The sequence below is a fragment of the Astatotilapia calliptera genome, chromosome 20 (genome assembly GCF_964374335.1).
Source record: "Astatotilapia calliptera chromosome 20, fAstCal68.1, whole genome shotgun sequence".
In the NCBI taxonomy this organism is placed as follows: domain Eukaryota; kingdom Metazoa; phylum Chordata; class Actinopteri; order Cichliformes; family Cichlidae; genus Astatotilapia; species Astatotilapia calliptera.
In genome coordinates, this window is record NC_137441.1 from 30,924,545 (window position 1) to 30,947,939 (window position 23,395).

Sequence of the window (23,395 nt, forward strand, 5' to 3'; positions counted from 1 at the left end):
AAAACCTTGTCACTTTGAAAAAAGAGACCGCAGAGGCAGACGTTTTAACCAATTTAATTCGTGATTTTAACAACAGCAGAAACGAATGAACGCTCATGAATAAAAACACACCAGTAAACAATTTTTTTTTCTTTTGAAAAAAAAAACAAAACAGAACAAGAAACGGAGAAATTCTTTTATTTACACTGTGGTGTTAATACTGAAACACCTAAATGATTTAATCGCATTAAAGTGCTCTCTCTCTGACCATTTGTAATAATGAGATGAAAAACGACGAAAATTGTCTTTCCAAGAATGGGCCTTAGAAAGGGAGACAAAACCCTTCGCCCTGGTACAAGTAAAGGTCAAGCAAATATAACACAATAAGAGAACCATTCAGCTTCATGATGGCAATCCAGAAATTAAAGTGGAATGTTATTAAATACCTACAAACAAGTGCCATGAAGATTAGCTACAGAGTAGGCTATAATGAATTTATGAGTACCTTGCCCTGCAAGGTTTTCAAAATACAAATACAAGGACAAAAATGCTGCTCATTATCTAGTTTTCTTGATGTACAGGGATAGCACAATATCCATTCACAAATCTAATCAAATCCCTGGTATTAAGATATAATACTGAGTATGCTTTTTTTGTTTGTTTGATTGTCTCCTATCTGTGTTGCAGTGTGTTACTATAAAATAATGAGCGGCATATTTTCTAGAACGTAATAAAAGTATTAGGCAATACCTAATTTTTAACAATAAGTGTCAGCGTACAACTACTAACACCAAAGCACTTTTTTTTTTTTTTTGCACATAAACGATACCACCACACCGAACCACATTACGGTCATCACGTTATCATACCCACTGAAAATACACAATTGTGTTCCCATAGTTATGGATTCGATTTACCCAGTTCTAGTCATTTGGTTCAAACAGCAGATACATCATGTTGACTCTATTATTTCCAACAACATCTACTCCAAAACATTTACATGATAAAGTATATACATTTGTACAAGTGAAGGACAACTTAAAGAAAAAAAAAAGTCAGATGAGAACCTATTTTTGGCATCTAAACATAAAATGCAGTGGTGATTTACCTCTTTTGACATTTATGTTACTGTGAACAATGTCACATATGCTGTAAAAGAAAAATGTGTTATTACTTATTGCACAGTGCACCCCCAAAAAAATTGCTTTTGCACTTATCAGCGTTCCAAAAAGCAAAGTCCAGATCATGTGTGTTCAGCATTGCTTTGACAATTATATTGTTACAATGCATTTTGCTTTGAAGACTGAAGACGTAAACTTTGTTATGTTATCTTCAAATATTAGATGGAACAACAGTTCAAGCACAAACTTCTGGCTGCACATGAAAGTGCATGAGCACACTGAAAATATCTCAGAATCAAAATTGATCATCAAAATATGACAAGAGCAGCTAAACACATATTTAACAACCCTAGTCACGTAGTTACACTGCAGTAAGCTGATGCTGACAATAACTTCTGGGAAAGAAGATCCAAGATTTTATTCAGTCTCAGTGAATGTCACTTTCCATGAATTCCTCCTTGATGGAGTGCTTGCTCCGTGACACCTTGCAGTCAGGCATGTCAAAACCAAAGTCAGCCCACTCATCAGCAGCCGTCATGCCTGATGTCCCAACAACGCTGGACCTGTTGGGGATAGTGATGGTGTGGCGGACGCGAAAGTGCACAGCTTCCATGACCCGCTGGCGTTGCAGTTCCCCACCTGCAGCCCCAATGGCCGCCATTGCGGAGGCAGTCATGTTGCTGCTAGAGCGAAGTAGCTGCTGCCCATGATAGTCATGATGATGAGAAGAAGCAGGCAGCTGCAGGGGAGCGCCTTGTTTCATGTCCTGCAGACCTCGCCAGATGATGAGGCGGGACTGTTCTGGTATCTTTAGCGCACCCAAATCCTAGTGAGGGCACACAGACATTGGAGGAGTTCAAGAGTGTAGCAAAAAAGCAAACACAAAGCAATAAGAGTGTGTCTTTACGTGTTTGCTTGAAAATGCAAAAGGAAGTCAGGAAGTATTAAGCCTGCTTAATAAGGTAATTCTTTGCATCATCACTAGTGGTCAGTAATTATCTGGGATTTGTTTGTACCTTGTTGCTTTACTTTTCTGTTTTGTGTCTCTTATTGCAGTTTTTTTTTTGTTGCCATTTTTACCTTTTCTTCTCTTTCTTTTATTTGTTTTAATAATTACATGTAACATTTCTTATTATGTCTATTATTTCTACTGCTTGTAGATTGTATGTGCAGGAACAAACTGGTTACCTCCATGGAGAGAGTTTGGAGATGGTAGATAGACTGGAGGCCTTGGGAAGTGAAGTACTCAATGAAGTTCTGACAGCCCAGACTGGTGAGAAAGCTGTATGGGGAGAAAAGAAGGCCTGCTTAGACCAGAGATACAACCTAAAACTGGGACTTAAACAAAAACATTACTCCTGAGAAAAGCTGAAAGAGAAAAACAAGTATTTTCTGGATTTACTGTAGTAATATCTATAGGGGGACAAGTCCCTATAGCTTATTCTAAGTAAAATAAGAGGGAGATTTAGGGCACAGATCTAAACTAAAGGATACAGAAACTATACATCTGAAGAACTGTAGTGAAATTAAAACCATAAACATACATTTATACAATATTAATGATTCATAAGGCCATTATTGCTTTGATGAAGAAGCTTTATTATAAATACATGAATGTTAACGTTTTGGTAACATACAAAGTAACTGGAAAAAGAAGCTAGCTGTACAATTTAACGGTTTAATTAACATAATAGTCTGCAAAAACAAAACGACAAATCCTGCTGTATCAAAAATGCTAAAATTGCAAGAGCAAGTCATATGACTGCAAAATGGACAAAATAGCTTACAAAAGTAAAATTAATTAAAAAGAAAAAAGAAAAAATATAGTTTAAAATTAAATAGAAATTAAACATTTCTTTTGAAGAAAAAAATCTGCTGCATTGCATTGCATTGCAAAGAATGGCTGTTTACACAGTGTCAGTGTGAAGGAATTTAGAACTAGGTAAGACACACAGTTTCTGCTTTTCATGTGCAGGTAACAAATCCATAGCAGAGGTTTTACAAGTCTTGAGAGGTTATGCTGTATTATTTAATGAGAGCTGATAAACATGTGATTTAAACACTTATATGCATCTAGCAGAAACCTGAAATAATAAATCCAGCCAGCTGAAAGCATTGGTGTTTTTCTTTTTTTTTCTTTTTCTTTTTCTTTTTTTTTTCTCTTTTTGCTGTGTTCTGGTTTTCATTTTTTTCTGCACGGAACAGGAACATTTTAATATTAAAGGGGCTAAAACTGAAAAAAACAACAACCCCCAAAACAAAAAATGTTCTTTTCACTTTTATTTTAAATATTACTGACTTGACCTTTCTACTTATCGTTCTTTTCCACTTTAACTGTGCCATGTATACACATTTTTTCCATGTTACCAAGTCTTCAGTGGGCTTTCACTATGGCACTCTCAAAGGGTGTTTACAGATCTGTATTGTTATTGCAAGCTTTTACAAAACAGCCACAACATTATGTTTAAAAAAAACAAAACAAAACAAAAAAACAGCTCAATCTTGTCACATTTTGTGGCAAAATAGAACGTTTCCAAAACACTGTTTGACATAATACTATGTAAACATGGCCAAGTAAAGTAAAGTATTCTTATGCCACTAGTTTACATTTAACCAGACAAGTGCATCTGATTGTCAAGAGGCCTTTTTTTTTATTTATTTATTTTTTACAGGTGAGTAAAGGAGGAGTGTCATTGGAGGGTGAGGTACCTGACAAGGCTGGGGTCAGGGTTATACGGAGGGGGCGGGCTGCAGTGAGAAGCAGACACTATATTCTGACTGTTGTGGCCACCGTTCATTTCTCCATTTGCCTGCATGTGGTTGCTGTTGAGCATGTTTGGATCTGTAGGAAAGGGACGGGTGATCAATAAAACTAACAGCAGCAACCTTGGATAAAGTACTGTAACAGTTTTGGAAGTAATGTCTTGAAACGAAATCACACACATAGATAATCACCCATATGAGCCATGGAAGAGGGGGCAGTGTGGTGTTGCTGGGGCTGCTGTCCTGCGAGCTGGTTGACTGAGGGTGGCTTGCTGAGGCCTCCGTGGGAATGCAGCTTGTTCATGTTGGACAGTGGAGAATAGGAGGAGGGTGATGCCACGTGGCTCCTAACGGAAAAAGACGAATGTTGCAGAGATTAGAGAAAGAGTTTGTCTCAGTGTTACTGAGCATGACAGACACTTTACAGTTTGATGAAATACAGAAGACTCAATGTGTTTTGGAATTTTGCACTGTGTTGATGTTGTTCCTACATCATCATAACAATGTCACAACCAAACCACAATCAGTAGCCTAAATTTGGCTGAATGACGTAATTAAGTAATGCACTGCATTACTTTAAAGAAAAAGTAACAAGTAGTGTGTAATATATTACTTTTATTGAGTGTTGCTCAGTTGCAACATTAAACCTGGAATGACAATATTATGGTCATGCAGGAACAACAGCAAAACGGGCAAATCCGATGCACGTTCCTAATAAAATAAAAAACACAACTTTTATATGTAGAGCCAAATGAGTGTGTGTGCATTGAAGTGACTCACGGTCTCTGCAGCAGCTGCTGCTGTGCTTGTTGTCTGTAGGAGTCCACCAGCTGCTGTGGCACGAGCTCCACCAGCTCCAAGCTGTCTTTAATCTTCATCAGCAACTCAAAGTTCTCACGACCACGAACCTACACACAAACATGACACAACCGTTATCCTAAGCCATCAATGACTGCTGAATCAGTCCATCCAATAAAAATAGTGCTTTTGTTCCAACAATTTAATAAATTAGCAAAAAACTCACAAACTGTGAGTCTGACAGTTAGAAAGCTAATAGATGAATCTAAATTTTCTTATTATACATGTGTGAAAGCTCTTACAGGAATATAGTAAACCTCCTCTTCTCCATGCCGCCTCTTCCTCATGTTAATGTTTGGACTGGGAATGTTTGTTGGACTCTGTTTAAAATCTGCAGATAAGAGAAACAGAAGCATAATTAAGCAGATTTATACCACTGTTTTAGACAGCAAACAACCAAGCATGATGTACAACAACAATGATGCCGTTTCACATGAAGCTGATGTGCTGCACATAATTATTGCTAATTTCATTTATACAGAGGGGTATGAATATTGCTAATTTCAAGTCCTTGTTCCTAGTTGGGTTTTTTAGAACCACAATACACAATATAAAATTTTACAGTCTTCCATTACATGAAACTGTAGCACACTTTAGACCTGAAACTACAATAATACACATAAGAATGTACACCAGTTAGAATATGATTCTACAAATATGAATAGTTATGAAATTATATGGCAAAGTATAGTATCAATTCAATTGGGTGTAAAAGATTTAATATCTGGGATTTCAGCTGTTAGTGTGTTGATCTTTATGGAGACTACTTATTGTCCAAATTTAGATCTTGGACATTCACCATGCTCCTCTGGGCTAGACTGTTTATATATTTGAAAACTAAATTAGGAAAACACAAGTGAATGAAACTTTAAAAGCTAAAATTATTGTATCTTTAACTGTTATAATTTAAAACAAACTTTTTCCCCATGAAGTCTTATTTCAACTCACTGCGCTTGTTAGCACTTCCATTTTTGGCCACACTCTCATTCAGGGCCTGCTGTTCCCTGAAGTGGTCCTCATCAGCTTTGCGGTCTCTGCCCGGACATGCACATATCCGACCTTCAAATGACCTTCTGCCCAACACTTGACCGCTGCAGAGATTATATAGAAGAAGAAAATGTACTAATTGCAGCATGTTTTAAAAAAGTGATGAAATGTCAAACCAAATATCTCTGTTTGTGTATGAAATATGAATTGTTGCCTTACTCCCTGGTTTCCAAAGTGATGATAATGAGGATAGGTCTCCTGTTCATGCCGCCCACACAGCTGCTGTTGCACATAAAATTATATAGGATGGTGGTAAACTCAGTCCCTACCTGTAACACAGAGCAACAAGGTTTTAGATTTTACTTTGCTTCCATTAGTGTATAAGTACTTATATCACCATAATATAATGGTGAGAAGTGTAACTGTAACTGTACACCATTTTAGGTCTCGGTATTTAAAAAAGCTCATTTCTTTTCATCGCTCAAGTAATTTTTTTTCAAAAACACCAATTCACCACCAGAGGGAGGTGTTGTAGCGCACGTTGATGTGATGAGAGACAAATGTACTTTATATTAACTTTTTCATGACAGACATGATGAGTCTTGTGCTTGCGTGGACATGTCTGGCATCTTTATTTATAGATGAGCCTCGTATTGAAATTCTTAACTGTAGCTGACTGTTTCTTTGACGTGTTCATCATATGTCTCGTCTTTTCTCTTGGCTTAATGTCCAAAAACAAAAGAAATATCTGCAAAATGCCCATTTTACAAACAACTAAATTTTATCAGAGGCTTTTTCTGTGTATCTTTAAATACTTGATACAATGCATATGTATATCTCTGCTGTTATGACCCGCTGCAGGTCAAGTACACTACCACCAACCTGTGGAGCCTCATACGGGACGATGACACTCTGCCTGCCAGTAACAGGATCATCCACATACTGGCAGAGGTTATTTCCCTCCACTCTGATCAGGTGACTGGCCGGAGCTGCTTGACCTGAGGAGATAAACATGAGAGAGAGTTGGTTTATTTAAACTTGGCAGATACCAGGTACAGTTTATTGTGTAGTATAATGTCCAGAAAACTGTTGTTCTTAATGATGCTTGTGGTTGTTAAGTGAACTGCATTTAACGTTCTGCTGCTCCCTGTTACTTGCATTTTACATGCTCATTCTGCAGTCCCCCATGCAAGCAAGAATTAGCCAAACACTAATGAGACATATAAAAAGTATAAAATATGTCAGCATAATTACTTATGTTCAAAAGAAGAGATTAGCAGATTGTACCATCATTGAAGTCTCGTCCTAGTTCGTGGTTGGGGCATCGTTTGACCACTTCAGTCACGTGCTCCGCCTTCTTATAGATGGGCATGGCTCTGATGATGCTGCCATGCGGAGGAGAGGAGGATAGCTTGATCTGGATTGGACAGGTTTTGGCAATCTGACAGTAGAGCTTCTTCAGCAAGGGAGAGTACTGGGTAGAGAAAGAACACACGCGGTCAAGTTTCAAATCAGTGGTCTGAACTTATAAATGGGAATTTAATGTGCTTGTGAAAAAAGCAAAAACAAATCAATCAAAAGGTCATGGCCGATGAGGCGTTGCAGTCTTGCTCCAGTGACTTTCGTCTCATGCTCTCAAGCATAGTTATATATAAACGTAATAAGAGAACACATTACACTACTAGTGACATAATTACAAAAATAATCTTTCAGGAGGTGGGACTGTTGTCTCAAAATTAAATAACCTACAATTAAGTCACCTATCAGCAGACAAAAAAATAAGTCTCTAAGAGACAGAAGACAAGGTGGACAGATAAAGAGCTGCGTAATATGATAATAAAAAAGTTTGGTGTAAAAGCAGCACACTATAATTACCACATAAAACCATGAATGAGAGCAAATGTTGTCAAATAAAGAGCAGAGGAGTATGAATGGAAGAGAGAAACACATCAGCCAGTCAGCAATAAATTTTCATTTGTGTTATAAAGGTAAATGTTGTGTAGCATGAATACATGATAATTACCCAGAAGACTTAGTTTGTGGGTAGTAATGTGAGATACTGCAAGTGATAGAGAAAAAGCGTAACTGTACACCTTCTCTCTGGACAATAGTATGAAAAATACAGTTTCTTACAGGAAGCGTAGCAGTCATCTAGTTAAAGTGAAATAAAAATATGCTGATCTGTGCACAACCAGTCTTCACTAATTCCTCAGTTTACAAGTATTTCCACATGCACATACATGCGCTTTCGCATGAATGTGCATGTGGAAATGCCATTACACATGCACCCAAAGACATCACAAGGAATGAAATGGCCTAAACATGCCCCAACACAATCACAAAATCTTAAAAATCTCTCCTGTTGTGATCAAACTACGACCTTCCAGGAAAAAAAATAGAAAGTCTGTTCTTTCCTGTGTAGACTTGCTAAAGTGAGCTTAAAATGCAAATGCGTACCGTATGGGAGAACTACAGCACTCGCAGGTCAACATTTGTGTTGCTGCATAAGAAAAAAACAAAGAGTCCACGTGAAGTTGTCTCTTTGCATTTTCTAGATTATAGAAAGCAAAAAGAAATAGAAACACAGAGAGAAGAAATAATAGAGAGAGACTCATGGAACACGGCAGGTTACATGATAAGTATAGGACAGTGTGTTGGCAATTCTAAAAACAAACAAACAAGAATTATTTGTGATAGTAAAGAAAGAAATTTATTAGACAAAAGTGAAGAATTTCATTCTCAGGTTATCTGACTCTCAGGATTCACGTATCTCTGCATTACAGAGGCCAACAATAAAAAGGAAAGGCCACATGAACGTGTTTGTGAGTTGGTTCAGTTGTAACTGATAGACAGCGGCTATCACGACCACACTATTCCTTTTCCCTTCTTTTTTGTTTATTTTTTGCCCTTTATTACTTTTTAAAATTTCATTTTTACACACACAGACATATTTCTTTGTGTGTAAATGTAGCTGTATTGGTGTCAGAAGTGCAGTGCTATTAAAAGAACTGCAGTATCTGATGCAGGAAAAGATGAGTGATGGACAAGTTGGGCTTTGTTTCAAAACACAAAAAAGGCACAGAGAGTAGAGAGGAAGAGGAAGAGAAGGAGAACAAATATGCCAAACTTGGATTAGTTGCTTTGTCACTGAGTTGGAATAAAAAAAAATTTTGGTGACTGAGAAAAGGAAATTAAGAATGGACAGAGGGGTAAAAGAATAAATTGTAAGAATACAATTTATTAATTTAAAAACGGAACGAAGCAATCTCTTTATACACGTCTGTCTGTTTATGCTTTTCTTGCAAGAAAAGGAGAAATTTGGCACGTATCCTGCTGGAAATCAAAAGAAGTGTAGTGTTGTGTTTAAAGTTGTTCGGATAAATAGTGGTCTCATTTTTTTTCATTTAAAGTTTCCTAAATGAAACTTTTAGGTAACTTGAAAATTAAGTAAAAGCTTCACCAATTTAGTGAAAACTGTTTTTTGATCGACTGCTTTTGTGATAAATTGTTAACTCTTATAATATTCTTTCTGACTTTCAGATGGACAAGTTTTGCGAACAGTGCTTTTAGCCACTGCCAAAACATTGTTTTAATGTACATGTTGTATTTCCTTTGGTCAGTGTGTCATTTTGAGAGTTTGTGATTTACTGCAGTAAAAGTGTATTAGATCTGTATTAGAAGCTCACATGTTTGTCTTGGTCAGAAACATACATAAATCCACACCAAAAGACTCTTGTCTGATCAAGTTTAGAAAATTATGCCATAATGGTAGGGACAGGAATTTTATTGCCATCTGTCCATCCATCTATTCATCCATCCATCCATTCATCTATTCATCTTTGCTTCTACACGGTGGACCAATGGAGACAGGCCCTGACAGGTTCCTTGAGAAGAGGTGTTAATTGCCAAACTGTCATCCATACTCACAGGCAGCAGCTTGCCCGCTGTAAATTTTCGTAACAAATATCAGATTTATTTATGTACATTCATACACACACAGACACAGTGAGCTGATATACAGTACCATATAAGCTGACTTTTCATACACTGTAATCATCGTGTATTGGAAGTAAATTAGTATAGGAAACCTAAAAGTCACCCATGTTAAAAGATCTAATGAACCATAATGAATTATAATCTTACAATATAGTAATCTTTTTTGTCTAATCCAAAAAGTAAAGCTTAGGCTATGAGGGAACCATAAGAGCCTATTAAAAAAACATTTAAATAAATAAAACATAAATAAGATAAAGCCATTCGACTTTAGTGATTTTCAAGTAGCTACATGGAGTCTTACGGTTAACTCCTTTAGAGTATTAACATAAACACTGTGTTTCACAGAGTATTATGGGACACACAGCATGACCTAATGCTTAAAATATTAGCTTTCTCTGTGGCGCTTAGCTGTTATCAATTCAAAGTCCAGAACATCAACAAGAGCCCCTGTTCTATAGTGAAATTAGTTAAGATATTAGCTGATTAGGCTGATTTCTTTAAACACTGTATACTACAAAAGCACTTGTTTTACAGCACAAAACGATCAGTCCTCCAACTAGGAGCACATTTATTTCCCCTGTGAAATGTCATGCGTCCCAAATGTGTGAATTCTCTTTCTCATCAACTCTGGTTTCCCACATTTGATGCTTGGCAGGAAAACCAATGGTGATGTGGCTTTGGATGATGCATCAGGAAAGGAAGGGAGGGATGCATTGTGCAGAACATGTTGGGACGTGTGTCCTAACGGAGAGAGGCTAATAGCTGGGAAGAGCAGCTTCTGACAAGCCGCTGTGTAGTGCATGCTCGAGCCTGCATCCTGAGTGTATCACACCCCTTCCTACTACTGCCACATACTGTACACACACAGACAGACACACAAACACTCATGCATGTGCATATACACTTACACACAAACTAAAGTCTGATTGTATGGAAAGGGGTCTTATTATATGACAATACTAAGGTGTTAGATCTTATTTCTAGCCATGGTGATGCTTGCCTGCATCCAAGCAGAAGAATCATCTTCAAGGGGCAGGAGAGTGGCAGAGTTTCAGAGCTATTATCACTAATGGATGCTGTCTTGACTAGACGTGGGTGGGGGTGGGGGGGTTGATTGCCAGAGCAGCTTAACATGGGTTTGGATGGACTAACTCTATGTGGAAATACTTTGATAGATGAGAAAACCAGGATTGTGTCTCCTCCTCTGTGTTCACCTGACTTCTCGTCTCTTTTCCTTTGAAAGGTACCAGAGTTGGACTAATCTAATGACAAGTTCTATATACCACAACCGAATGCTTTGTCAGTCACTAATGATGTCAAGTCAAGTTTATTTATTCTGTGCCAAGTCACAACAATAGTCACTTCGAGGCAAAGACCTTACAGTATTAAGGAGAAACCCCCAGTAATCAGATAATCCCTACTATGAAAAATAATGGCAGCAATTCTGATTAAACTGATAACGTGGAATGTGAGACGAAGGGATTTAATGAAAAATGCTCAATGGAATAAGTAGATATCTTCCCTTGAGAGGAAAAGGCAGAGGGGCATGAAGAAGGGCAGCTAGGAAGCTGCTCGTATTGAATATGCCCCTATGCCATTTGGTATTCCACATTGCCTGAGGCCACAAGGAATACACATGAAACTCCTGTTTTCTACATTCAGACAAGGTGACTCAGTCTTATAGTCATCCCTTTTTTCCAAACAAGTTCAAACTTGGGTCTTTTACTGAATTTCGCATAAATACGCACACCCATATTTGCATCCACATTTCAGACACACATAAATCCTCATGCAATCTTTTGGGTAATCCCCTACCATTAGTAGAAATGTAGTCATCCTGAGAGGCTTGACTGGAATGCCTTTTCTTTCTGATTATTGTTTTATTTACTTCACTTTCAGTAAAATTATTTACTTCACTTTCAGTAAAATGTAAATATGTTGTCATTTTATTGGGAAAGAGTTTATGTCTATATTCCAGGATGTTTTACCTCAAACGGCTGCATATTCTGTAGGTATTACATGTGGTGAACTTCTTTTTTAACTATCTGTAACACTTCCTTTAAAGAAATCAATGCTTTATACAGTAGAAAATCATATATTATCATACTCCGTCATTTCACAGATTAAACATTTTCTTTTTTCCATAGCTATATAATAACACTTATAATTTGCCGGTCTTATAATCAGGCATTCAAGATAAAACAAAGCATTACAGTAAACTCCACCAAAGCTATGAGCAATCACCTAGTCTCTCTTTTTGTTCTAATCCCTCCTGTTTAATGGCAGCAGAGGCATCTGAATAATCACAGGTTTCCTCACAATCCTTTTCTGCTGCCTCATCATTTGTATCTTAAGTCGTGTGCCAGTCAAACACTCCTTTGTTTCTCCTCTTATAGCGCAGAGAGACACACACACACACACACACACGCACGCAAGACGCTATAACTTAAATTGTTAGGCAGTTTAAAAAATATATTTCTCTTCTGTTCTGTTAAAATTGTAGCAAAATACAGTTTTCAAAAACTATTAAGAGTTTTGCTGTAAAAACAAGAGGTCTGTTGGCAGGCTTTTATTGATTTTTTAATTAAAAGCTAAACGGTATTGTTAGAGTTCTTTTTCGGATGTTATGTACTTTCTGAATGAAGTCAAAAGATGCATTCTGAACTTTAAAATGGCACCGTAGGTAGAAAAAGGCAGGGTAAATAGTAAGTATCACATTAAACCAAACAGGTCACAACATGTTTTCGGATCATTTCATGGCAGTAAGTCATCAGGTCAAACTAATATTTTTGTGCATGCTTTCTCTGGTTTCTGTGGATGTGTTTTGGCAGAAGATTTAATGAAATGGATGAGAATAGAAGTTAGACAAAGGAGATGACAGGTATACTCAAGGGCAGGAGAGAAGAGCAGAGGAGAGAAGAGGGGGAACTTTAGGCGCCAGAGGTGACAGCCATGAGTGTGTGCTAAGACCGGAGGAAGAAAGAGACAGAGAAAGAAAAGCAACAGGTCAAAGACCACAGTTCCAATGTCCAGAGGAGGATCTTCTTACATCACTGAGGGCTGAATGAAGAAGCTCACCATGCATGATTAACTTTAGCAAACACATACGCAGAGGATCTCAATCTATCACACAGACACATTCACAGGCCTCAATGCACACAGAGACAAACACACACACACACACACACACACACACACACACACACACACACACACACACACACACACACACACACACACACACACACACACACACACACACAGAAGGAAGTGTGCTTTATCTTTCACTTGTTTCTGGGAGGTCAACTGTGAGACAGTTGGAGGTGACACTTTTTGAGGAGAACAGACTTCTCATCAGGTCATAACAACACACACAGCCTCTATTTCACCTACCCCTCACCGCAATCACATCACAAAGTAGTTGTGTGCATTGCGTTCATTAGAATTGATAATTGGTGTGTAAATTTCCAATACTCATATTCCTCTGATTTTTTTTAAATTATTTTTTAAAATACTACCTCAAAAGTTTGAATTCCAGCTGAAAGTTGTTAATGTAGCTCATTCTAGAGGAGTAGAAGAGGCAAACATCACATCCAATGTGAATTTTTATCCCAGTTCAATCAAGTAGAAATCAGTCTACACGCAGTTACAGTCAGCTAAGAAAATAACACAATGTCTACATTTTTGAAGTTGTGCTACAATGTGTTCAGGCATTGGCTATAAATAAAGACCTATTGATATTGACCAAAAAAAACCAAAACATGACGATGATTTTTGCCATAATCAAGCAACCTTAAAATACTATTTGTGTAATTATATTATCATTAAAATGGATTATTGCACTGATAAAGTGAAACAACACATGAGGCAGCAATTTCTAATATACTCAAAGACAGTACACCAAAATATATTAATCAAAATAACCTCTAAATTACATAAACTCATATGATATGATATTTTTATTTCTCACTCGAACTACTTAAAGAAACCAAACAAAGTCTTCCAAAAGACTAACACAGAACAGACTCATAAAAGGTGAGTACAGGACAAGATGAATCACTGAGTCGTGCGCTACTTTCGCTTACACATAGCACGCCTGCACATGTACTGACTTGAGTGAGTGTCCATGTGAACGAGTGTCTTTGTGTGCATGTTTATGTGTGTTCAAGGGAGTTACTTAGTAAGACAGAGAGCTAGAAAGAGTAAGAGAAGCCTGCATGCACAGACATACACCAGCACACATCATAGCCACAACAGTGTGTTTGTGTGTGTGTGTATATACTCACGGTCCATGTGGCTGACTTGGCTGTGCTGGACTGCTGGAAGGACACCTGGAAGGCATGTGGCCCAGGGTAATCGGTGTTAGAAGGGATGGCAGGGGCAGGCGACAAGCCCTCAAAGGTGGAGTTGGGCTGGGAGTAAGGTGAGGGGGTGGGCACGGCCGACGAAGAGGCGTTTTCGGAGCTGTAGGGGCTGGTGGATGTCGCACGGCTCCCCAGACTCTCCATGCTGCTGCTCAGCAAGTTGTACTGGGACTGTGAAGAAATGAAGAGAAAAGGCAATGAGGGAGGTGAAGAGGTAGGGAGGGGAAAAGGCAGAGGGAGGACACAGGTAGAGGTGTCACAGAGACAGGGGCTTAGAGGCTCAAAGGAAGGTCGGGTTACACTTGGAAGGGAGATGTGGGTAGTGCGCGTGATGCACAGTGTGTGTGGGGGCATGCGTAACTATTTTATGATTTATACATAAAAACGACATCAACAGGTGTGTAGAGGTGAATCTGTGAATGGCACTTGCAGTGAGGTCCACACTGTACCTTCCTCGGGGCTATAAGAGGTGTAGAGTTGTAAAACACAGGAGTGATCTGCCTAATTGCCTGCCATTCTCTTTTCTCTCTTCGGTATGATGGATGAAAAAAAAGATTTGATGTACTGAACTCTGCTAGTGTCTCGTGTGAGGCCTGCATTTTGTTTTTAAACTCAAAAGCTACAGTAGAAGGAAAAAGTATTAAAAACATGTGATTTCAAAAAAAGTTAGAAAACACAAGCTGCAGTCCACCACAGTCTACCTCCTGCTCTTCAAACTAAAACAATCTGTGAATAACATGAAACCAATAGATAGTCAGTTGACTGAGACAGAACAAGAAAAGTCGGCAGCAAAGAATATTCTGAAAACCAAAAATAATCTTTAGTGTGAAAACACATTCCTGGATTCATCCCTGTTGCCCGCATTGTGCACGTGTCAAACAACTGAAGCTGATGGCAGCTTCCAGTTGAACCGTTTCTATTCCACACACATACCCAAAAAAACCCTCCAAAACCAAACAAAAACAAAAGCCTTTACCTTCTTCTTCACGTAGTACATCCTCTACTGCTTTGGTCTCATTTGTCAAATCTTCAGTCAGTCAAACGTCCAAACACAGCAAACCAAAGAGAGTGCTGGACCAGAGCCTAACCACAGAGTTCAAGCAAGGTGTGCATCAGTGGACATACCACGCTCATTCACTCACACATAGGCGCATGTACTGCCAGGACAGGGAAGAAAGGTGAGGACTGGTGAGGAGAGAGAGAAACGATAGACTGAGATGAGAGGAGAGAAGCAGAAAGGGAAAGAGGGATGGGAACCCAAAAAATTGTACGACATTCTAATTATGGCATGCCCGGACATAGACGGCAATGCCGGGGTGCATGTACACACATGCTCCAAAACACCTTGTGAAGGCCTGCACTAAGTAAACACTGTCTGGTTTGACAGAGAGAGAGAGAGAAAGAGAGAGACAGAGACAGAGAGAGAGGCAAGAAGAACAGCATATGAAAGGACAAGCGTTCAAGGGTCAGATACCCCCGCCACTCAGTCATACCCCCACAATCAATACAACATTAAATTAGCACAGACTTTTCAAAACTTTGCTAGCCTTAATAAAGAAGGATGAAACTTGCTTAAGTCAAAATCCATCCATGAGCATGTAATTACAGTGAATATCGTTAAAAAAACGGTTTCATCTAAGGTTGTGTGGGAAGGTGGATTAGGGTAGTAATATTTAATTAGCACAAAAGCAGTTATACCACTTATAAATTGTCAGACTGGGACTAGTTGAAAAATCTATAAACTGTGACTGGAAGTAAGATGAATCTGAGATGAATCTGAATTCACAGGGACATTTATCTGAAGAATCATGTGTCACACGGGAAAGCTGAGTGATCATTTACCTGGCCCACCACTGCACTTCTCCTTTTTTTATTATTGTATTTTGTTCTATTCACTTTCCCCATAAACTGAAAATATATTGGATCACTTCACCACACGATCGTTCCCCAGGGCTCTTCTACTTATTACTTTAAGTTTGAGCGCTGAAACTTACAAGGACACAAAATTTAATACAGTTACACAAGGATACGTAAACCTCGTGTGTTTCTATGCCATGGTTCAGCAGCTGAAAGCAAAAGCACAGGTCAATGTCCAAGACTTAATGCAAACGATGCAGGTTAAATGAGGATGCACGCATGCGTGGGACTTTGGAGCCATACATTGACACTAATGTGAGTTTATGTGAGATAGCACCTCACACAGGATACAACTGGGATAAACAGATAAAGAGGGAAAATTAATTAATGCTTAATAGACATGCAATGTAATTCCCAGCATTCATATCAAATGTCTTAAATGTATAATCTTACAACAGAAAGAAGCACATTCATAGCATCAACTTAGATGAACGTGCATATCCTTTTTTTTTTTTTAAAAACATGACAAATATCAGCATGAATGCTTTTTTTGTCTTCTCATGAAAAGTGCACACAAATCACTCTGACATCCCTCTAGTGTCTTAGCGCTTACCACCTTTGAAATTTTCCATCTAATAGGTATTATCAAAGGGGCTTTAGAGGCACAAGAGAAGCCCAGGTGTATGTGTCAACAACAGAAAACGCCACACACACCCACGCCTACGCCCCCACATAGACACACACACACACACACTGAGAGAGCAAGAGAGACTCACACTCACAGGTGCGTTGTGCTTGGTCTTAATACCTAAACTCAATCCATAACAAGTTGAAACAGAGCTAAAACCTCCACTGCAACTATGTGAGTAAATGTGTTTGCGCGATACGATGTGTCTAAGTGTTTACACTTCCCAGCCCAGCAGCGTCTGATGTCCCCTATGGGCAGTCATCCTGGTAGCTGCCACTCAAAGAAAAGTTTTAAAGGCTTAAAACATTTACTTCAGGCAGCAGCAGCAACCTTCACCTGTCAAGATGAGTGAAACATAATAGGCTGAGGATAAAGAGACAGTTTAAATCCTAATGACCTGTTTTCAGAGCCACTTACTCAATGAAACAGCCTTCAGCACTTAACAACACAATATCCCAACTATTTATATTTTCCAATTGATTTAAGGAAACAGCATGACCAAAAAGAATAACTGTGCTGCATAAATGAACGGTCTGGTATTATATCAAAAGTGAAGCATGTCTAAACGACACCAGCCATGTTAAACAGAGGTGAGGAGAAGTGGAGGTAAAGAGTAGTGTGCGGTGTAAGAAGGTTGCCCTCTATTGGGAATATCTCCAAAGAGCAGGAATAGGATATAAATTTCATTTTCACAGTGATCTGTAGACGCTGTAATTCTCTGTAGAGAATTTTCAAGCAAAAAGTAAATCACGTTAATGTTTTGGTCAATTTCTAAAACCCAGTGATTAATATTGGAATATAGTGGTATGATAAGGATGTGTTTGAGAGTTCTGCTTGTGCTTTATCATAGAATTTCCATAATAATCCAGTTTGACAAAGTAGTGATAAAACTATCTCCATCTTTCCACCAAACTAATCAAATTGTTTTAATTCAAGAGCAGCTCCAATTCAAGCACATCTCACACATCCATGCGTCTTCGCAGCATGATGAGTAATGAGCACTGCCATTGACTTGAAAAACAGTTGCTCTACAACGAACACCAAGTTTCAAACAAAGTAATATGAGATATTCTCCTCTAAGTGTGCAGTTTCCAAAAGCAAAAAGGAAGGAATATGACCCAACATCAGCAAATTACACTCGTTCACTTACCACATCCAACAGCATCTTACAGCTTCTAAAAAAATAAAGTGTGTTTCTACGATGTCTCTCATAAGACTCTGTTCAAGGGTGACTGTAATAGCTGAGTTCTCCATTTCTAGGTGAACCTGCTTTAAAGCAGGGCATGATGGAGGGAAAAAAGATGTCCTGCCTCTGTTCTCCACTTGTTTCCCTTACTTTACTGGGCCTTCTCCTTGTTCTGCATCTAACAACAAATCCTTGCTCCACCTCTTTTCTTTCTCTCATGACTATTCATTAACCAGCTTGGCAGGCCCAGACTTGCCCAAATAAAGATTATATCTGACCAATACTCCAGATCAGAAGAAGGGGGGGGGGGGGGGACACTGAGTGTAGCTGGGAGTTCCTTTTGATTTCATATTGAAAGATCAAGTGGTTGGAGTGAACAATTAGGCAAAATGAAAGTGTATATTATAATAAATTTTGTAAAACCTGTAAAAGAAACTGTAAGAAAACTGAGAATAAATTAACTGATAAAACTGCTGTTGACTCAGCTGGAAGACCGTGTAAACAGAATTCAGTGTGAAATGTATTCAAATAATTTAAAGCTCATTTATAATATTTTACTCAAAAGACACCATAAGTGAAACAGATTTTTTAATTTATCTGTATTTTGAATCTATTTGTACATTTTTAAGCTCATTTTGAATTTGATGATAGCAAAACATTGTCAAAAAAGGGAGCAATTAAATAATGGAAAAGCCCTGCAATCTTCATCATCTTATGAATAATTAAGGTAATCCATAATATTGACGCTGTTAGAGTCTCCCAGAAGTAAATTATTGTTGGAATAAAAATGTATGTCGCACAGTGAGAAATGTGACCTTGTCCTGACCTTTTAATTCTGCAGACATCAAACTGAAAATGAGCAAGCTTTCATAGGACTCTTTGAAATCCTTAAATAAGAATGAATGGATCACCAGCAAGTGTGACACCTCTATAAAAGCTTACATTTTGCCTGTGTTCTGCGCTAAACCATTTAGCACAATTCCACAATCTTCCTAAGAGTGGACATTTGTGTAAATTCATCTCAAAATTAGAATATAAAAGACTAAAAGAAATTCCCCAAAAAGAGCTACATCTCAAATTCTGCAGACCTTAGGTAACAGTAGAATTAGAAAAGGACCGAACAGGTATGGCAGGTGTGGAATGGTTGCCCAGAGAAAGCCTCTCCCATCTAAGAAGAACATAGCAGCTGTCAAGAACAGAACCTGATTATTTTGCAGTCATTGAATCAACCATACCAAAGTATTCTAGAGTCAAATGTGAGGCCATCTGTCTGATAGCTAAGGCCTTAGCTGAAATTTGGTCATCTAACAATGATCCCAAGCACAGCAGGAAATCTACAACTGAAAGGCTAAAAAAGAAAAGAATCAGGCTGTTGTAATGGTCCAGTCCAAGTCCAGACCTCAACCCAAGTAAATGCTTTGGTGCATAAACAAATGCCTCCAAACCTTAATGAGCTGAAGCAAGGCTGTAAAGAAAAGAGGGCCACAATTCCTCTACAGTGATGTGAGAGACTGATAGTCACAGAAAAAGATTCACAGGACTTTACAGAGTCTTGTTAAAAATAACTGCATTCTTCAAGAAACAATGAAAATGTCTGTCTTTCATCTTGTGATATATATAAGTTTTAAAGAATTTGCAGTACATTATACTATGTTTTGGTCACTTTTTTAGGTTTCCCAATTGGGTTTTTTTGTAAATTGGAATGTAAAAAAAATGCATTTTTTTCTGTGGATGGTAAGCCCAGCAGGTGAATACACCTGCACAGTGTGTGCATGCTTGTAATGTACACACAGACACACCCCAGCCTACAGATGGTTCTGCAGTGGAGCAGCAAGGGGCTGTTGCTTGATATTTAATGACCATTCTCCACGCACGCACACACACACAAACACACACACACCCACACCCACACACACACACACACACACACACACACACACACACACACACACACACACACACCTCACAGTCCCTAAAGGCCACCCAGAAGGGAAATAGAGAGGGAAAAAGCTGCAGAGGAGAGGGAAACAACACAGAAGGGAATCTCCTCAGCACTGGAGGGAAAATACAAGTAGACAAAAAAAAACATTCCTAGATGTGTGCGTGTGTTCTCACAAGATAAACTACCACATCCTATAATGACAAGAAAAACTTAACAGATTCTATATAAAAGCAAAGTCTGACCACAATGTGTGAGATGAACTCATTTTCCTACCATAACATTCTCGTTCATGTCTCTCATATGATAGACATCCATGGAGACCTCTGCAGTGCTGTGGTGGTTCCCTGGGTTGCTGGTAGACGGCACTGGTTGTTCACCTGGCTGGCTGCCTGGGGGGAGCTCAAAATAGGTACTGTCTGGCTCTCTGTGAACACACAATGCATATAAGATGATTATTGAGATGTGGGATTTCAATAAGTAATTATAGCACAAGTGTGTTTTTGTATCATTTAATAGAGAGAATTATATAAAAAGAAGAGTTTGAAAAAAAAGACTTTTTATCCATGTAAGTCATAGAATACAAGTATACCCTTTATCTCTACCAAGTACTATCATTTTTTATCCTTTCTTCCTTAAATTGTAACCAAATATGATCCTTTATATTCCTTGCGATCAATTATTATACAACCCGATTCTTTTCTTTTTGAGCCTTCCAGCTGTAGATTTCCTGCTGTGTGTCTTAAGAAGGAAGACAGCAGGCAAATGTGGGTTTTCCCCCTTTTTCTCTTGCTGCTTAGTTTAAAGATTTTGGACTATTTGCTTATCTTTATTCTTTCAGCGCAATAAAAATGAAATATCTGATAAAAAGAAATAATTTTATGGTAATATACTTTTTTCTTAGCAAATTTGTGAATTTAAAGATATCATCCTACTTGCATAAATAATCTGTCATCCAAAATAATAAAATATCATAACATGAGAAATCAAATCTGAAATCTCATAGTGACAGTTTTGTTCTTTTTGTGTGCATTATGCAGTAAGAAATATTGTCATTTTTTAACCAATAAGTATTAAAACACAGCAGTACTTTTTAGCGTTTGCTGAATAATGCCCACACAGAGGAAAAAAAATAAATCAGCTGTTAGATAAGGCAAGTATTTATCTTTAGCTCTAGTAAACATATTAAATAATTTCACTGTGTTATACAGAAAAAAGACTTCACTTTCCTTCATATTATGTATAAAATTGTGGCATTAAAATTATTCACATATTAGGAATTGTAATTTGTAAGAAAATAATATTTTAGATAATGGAGAGATATATCATATAATTAACTTGATACACTTACATTTTTAATCAGATTAATATATAATTTGGAAAACATGATGGGAAGTATATCAGTTTTCAGTGATGTTGACACTCACAGGGAGCTCCACAGGTGTTCAAAGGTGCCTCCTTCTTCAGTAACAGTGGACTGGGACATCTTAGAGGATGGGTAGTCTGGCGAGGGGCAGACCACTCTACAAAGAACACACACAGGCACGGACAGTTACACAAAGATCTATTTTCTTAATTAAAAATGTAGGGCGGCAGTTACTGAAACAATTACCGAAAAACTGACTTTTAACTTAAAAAACGAAAACGTGCAAGTCCAAATATATGGTCGTTTTTTTTTCCCATGTTAAAAAATATATTAGACAAAAGTTCAAAACACAAACGCACATTCATCCAGGTGTGATCGCACTAATGTAGTCCCACTGAGGTGGCACAAGGTGTCGTGGGGCCTGGGCTTGCCCGGGCCTGCCTGACTCATCACCGTCTCACTCCGAGGGGAGGCTTCTGTCCCTCAAAGGCTGAACATCACATCCTCCGTCTCTGTCTGGGAATAACGCCTGCACTACAACTCGAAAATGTATTCAGACTGGAGTCGCCTAAGTAAAAACGCAAGTCAGGATAGCTCTGAGTAGATGCGCATCTGGTTTCCTGAGCGAAGCGGTCTTCACGGTTCGCAAGATTAACGCAACTTTATTCAGAAAACATAGTATCGCCGCTTGTTAAGTTAAAATGATGGCACGATTGTGGAAATTTAGGAAGGTACTCGTCACATCCGGGCATGTTTGCAGTGTTAAATAAGTATCGAGCTGTCAAAGTTAGCCTCGTTTGCAAAAACCTAGAATAGAAGCATAACCGACTACAGGCCTACCGGGAAAGGCGATAAGGGGATGTCTTGATTTTCCATTGAGTCTCCAGCTCGATTTGCTGACGAACACATCCAACTGAAAATCCTGTCGGGCATATTTGGTCCTACAAACATTTTTTTGTGGGCCTACCCACTGCTGCCCGCCATGGCTGCGTCACATCTCCTTAGTAACCCCTCTGCAGGATTGTGGCAAAAACTGTGGCAAAGGTGCAAGGCTGAGAGAAGTAAATTGCAGTACATAAATAAACGCAAATCTTCGGTGTTTTAGCCAGTGTGGCTGGAGATACAGATTTCAAATTCTATGAATTTAGGAGTTTAAGTTTAATCTGTAAGTCTACTGCACCCTATAGTCTTATCTCCAGGTAACAGAGGTCTTTTCACTTTGGTCTGTACGGAATCGATTGACGATATCCAACCCAGTAAACATCTAAAGTGATGTCATGTGTCCTGAACAAAGGCTGCTTTCCTTAGTTTCCTTACTTTTTGTTGTAATTGTTTTTGTGGCCATTAAGCTTGCGGATTATGCGTGGCACAAAAACCATTGCATTTGGCATTAAAACAATAGTGAGGCACACTGCGCATCTTTAAAAGACCCCCGCACACGTAAGTGGACACTTGTAATTTGGAACTGTGGAGCTGCAGCTCAGCTGTGTGGCTTCAGGTTCCCGCTGTTCCCGCGGAGTATGCCGCCGCAGAAACCAGCTCCCACCAGCTCGTCCTTCAGTGCCGCCTTGAAAATCCCAAATCAACCAGTATGTTCGCACAGGGGATCTGACAAAGAACCAGTGCGATACGAGCAGCAGAAAAGACAGCAGCTCCGCTCCCCACTTTGAGAAGCTTAATTGGCATTCCACCTGGACACATAGCCTACCTCCTTTTCACTTAGCCCGCACCACAGGGGGAAAAACTTACACTTAGCCCGTTTTTTAACTGATCAAGATAGATAGATAGATAGATAGATAGATAGATAGATAGATAGATAGATAGATACTAAAAGTCGATCATTCAAACCTGAAAAAAGCAACAAAAAAGCAACCCCCCCCCCCCCCCAAAAAAAAAAACCCCCAAAAAAAACCCAACAAAAAAACCCCCAAAAGTTCAAATTGAAATAGGCCTATTGAATGAAAGTACCGTTGGCACGATTTGGTATGTACTTGTTACTTGATTTGAACATGATTTTATATACATTTTTATCGTAATTGTCTACTTTCCCATGATAAGAAACATTACCGTTTTATTTCAATAAAACATTGCTAGTCGCCTGACTCTCGCCCTCCTTTTGAATATGACATTGCGCCTCTGTGATATTCACCTGTGTCTATTTTGTATCTCCACTCCAGGGTTACAGCACCCATGACAACACACATACACACACGGTGCCGTCCCAAGGGCCATTTTATTCGGAGAAAAGTCTTAATTGAGAATAAATCAATTTTTAAAAATATGGTCTTAGA

At 38.6% G+C, this 23,395-nt stretch overlaps 1 protein-coding gene across 4 annotated transcripts; it reads right to left on the reverse strand.

Annotated features, from left to right (window-relative positions):
- Nucleotides 1-38: 38 nt before the first annotated feature.
- Nucleotides 39-22,076, reverse strand: tp73 (tumor protein p73). 4 transcript variants are annotated; one of them, XM_080295662.1, is made up of 14 exons: nt 21,945-22,076; nt 21,166-21,261; nt 20,015-20,165; nt 13,991-14,239; nt 6,996-7,182; nt 6,591-6,706; nt 5,928-6,037; nt 5,670-5,812; nt 4,964-5,052; nt 4,644-4,771; nt 4,056-4,210; nt 3,810-3,942; nt 2,289-2,382; nt 39-1,926 (listed from the first exon to the last, which is right to left on the reverse strand). In XM_080295662.1, the coding sequence occupies exons 2-14, from the start codon at nt 21,222-21,224 to the stop codon at nt 1,528-1,530; spliced, it is 2,013 nt and encodes a 670-aa protein (XP_080151788.1). In that variant the 5' UTR covers nt 21,225-21,261; nt 21,945-22,076; the 3' UTR covers nt 39-1,527. The 4 variants fall into 4 exon arrangements, with proteins under 4 accessions (XP_080151788.1, XP_026009457.1, XP_026009463.1 ...); XM_026153672.2 differs by having other exon boundaries at nt 4,044-4,210; nt 21,945-22,075; XM_026153678.2 differs by lacking the exons at nt 20,015-20,165; nt 21,166-21,261; nt 21,945-22,076 and adding an exon at nt 15,045-15,342.
- Nucleotides 22,077-23,395: the final 1,319 nt, after the last annotated feature.